General features: G+C 45.0%; 1 protein-coding gene across 1 annotated transcript; it reads left to right on the top strand.

The window, feature by feature from the left end:
• Positions 1-665: 665 nt before the first annotated feature.
• Positions 666-1,850, top strand: LOC138741996 (interferon-inducible GTPase 5-like). The gene is given in 1 exon segment (XM_069896192.1): positions 666-1,850. A coding segment is annotated over 1 exon segment (1,185 nt).
• The last annotated feature ends 533 nt before the right edge of the window (positions 1,851-2,383 follow it).

Raw genomic sequence — 2,383 nt, 5'->3', positions numbered from 1 at the left:
CGGCGGGCAGCAACCTCCTTTGAAGAAGACCGCAGAGCCCACCTCACTGACAAAAGACAAAGGAGGAAAAATCCAACACCCAACCCCAACCAACCAATTTTCCGCTGCAACCGTGTCTGCCTGTCCCGCATCGGACTTGTCAGCCACAAACGAGCCTGCAGCTGATGTGGACATTACCCCTCCATAAATATTCGTCAATAAATACCCCTCCATAAATACCCCTCCATAAATATTGGCCAAGCCAAAGAAGAAAGCAACTAGCTGGGGGCACTCGGCAGGTGAGGTAACACCTGAAGAAGCAAAGAGCTGGTTGACGTTTTGAGTTGGGAACTGCATCAGACTGATGCAGGATCTCAACCGGAAACGTCGACCATCCCACAGATACTGCCTGACTCACTCACTGAGATCCTACAGCAGTTTGTTTTTTCTCTAGATTCCAGCAGCTCTGGTCTCGTGTGTCACCATGTAAACTCAGGCTTGTCCCTGCACACATTTCGATTGTCCACTGTGCACAGTTGAGGGGACTCCTTTTTCTGCAGAACAACTAGAATACTTTACATCCAGGTGGGATGGACATGGGCAGTTCTGGGAATGCCGCGGTGTGTTATCTAATTGGAGGTTGTCTTGCAATGGAAATATCATGAAACCTGTTTCCTTTCAGAGAAATGTCAGCTCAATCAGAGTCTGAAACCCCCTCGCTCTTCACAATGGAAGAGCTCAGGAAACTGAAGTCCAATTTTTAGACCGGTGGGGTGGAAAATGTTACATCGCTGATAGAGAAGAAGGTAACGGAAATGGACAACACAGAGCTCAACGTCGCAGTGACTGGAATTTCAGGATCAGGAAAATCCACCCTCATCAATACTATGCGAGGACTTCGGAGCATGGACAAAGGAGCGGCCAAAGTGGGTACCAAAGAAACTACACTGGAACCAACCGGCTACCCACATCCCAGTCTGCCTAATGTTTGCTACTGGGATCTGCCAGGAATCGGATCCCTACAACTCCCAGCTGGTAAATATCTGAGCAAAATGAATTTCAAAAAATATGATTTCTTCATCATTGTATCAGTTTGTCGATTCAGAGAAAGTGATGCCAAACTTGCCAAAGAGATTAAACGGCTGGGGAAGAATTTCTATTTTGTCCGCTCTAAGATTGACAATGACCTTTGTTCAATGAAGTTGGATCTGGGAAAAATTAATGAAGAAAAGGAGCTGGACACGATCAGGAATGACTGTGTCAAGGGGTTAGAAAGGGCAGGGATTCCAGATCCTGAGGTGTTCCTGATATGCAGTTTTGAGGAGGATTAGTTTGATTTCTCTCTTTTGCAGAAAGCACTTGAGTTTGATCTGTCGAATGTGAAGAAACATAACTTTGTTTTGGCCCTGCCAAATACAAACATGGAGAATGTTCGGAAGAAAAATGAGATGTTGAAGAAACGCAACTGGATGTTGGCCATGTTGTCGGGAGCAATGGGAGCAGTCCCTGTTCCTGGATTCTCCCTTGCTAGTGACATAGGGATAATGGTTGGAGCAATAGTCCATTTCCATAAGTGCATGGGTCTGGATGAAGCTTCTCTTCAAAGACTGGCCAACAGGTCTGGAAAACCTGTGGAAAAACTGAATGCAGTAGTCCAACCTCTCCTGCTGGGGGAAATCACTCCAAATGTTATTTTAAGGGTGTGTTGGGGTGCTGCTGTTGTTACCGTTTCAGCCATGGAACTGGCTTTTGACTTCATCCCAGTCATTGGTTCCATTTTTGGTGCAGGATCGTCATTTGTCATGACCTCCAAGATACTAAGTGATGCACTGAAGGATTTGACGGAGAAGACTGCATTTGAGACTGTCTAACTGGTCTTCACACACATCTACCATATCCACGGAACTCTTGTCTAACTCTGTTTAAAATGTTGAACAAAATATTGACAAATCGTGAAGTGATTTTCTGGAGAATCAGAAAAATTGTTGATGCAGGAATCCCAAGCAAAAAATGAGCAGATGGAGGGCCGCAGCAGCTCCTGGAGAGGAATGACCAGAGTGATTTCCCCCAAATCTTTTGAGTCGTGACCCTTTATTGAGATCTGATATAATTCTACTTGATCTTCCCTTTTGTCACAGTAATTAATGGAAATACTTCTCATGCATTTCCCAGGAGGGGTTTGAAGCTGCAGCTTATGAAATGGTGGTCGCGTTGAGGAAGAGCTGCTGAGTCGAATGAAGCATGAAAATGAAGCCACAACTGCCCTCGCAATAGTACATAATGATCTGTGACCCTATTTTGAAGTAGAAAATGGAAGTCATTCAGAGAGGCCTGATAAATTTCATCTGCTAATCAACAGCACTATGGGAAATGGTGAATAACATTTTGCAGTGCAGGGGACCCT

The sequence above is a fragment of the Narcine bancroftii genome, chromosome 8 (genome assembly GCF_036971445.1).
Source record: "Narcine bancroftii isolate sNarBan1 chromosome 8, sNarBan1.hap1, whole genome shotgun sequence".
NCBI lineage: Eukaryota > Metazoa > Chordata > Chondrichthyes > Torpediniformes > Narcinidae > Narcine > Narcine bancroftii.
This window is presented reverse-complemented; position numbering and strand designations above follow the sequence as displayed.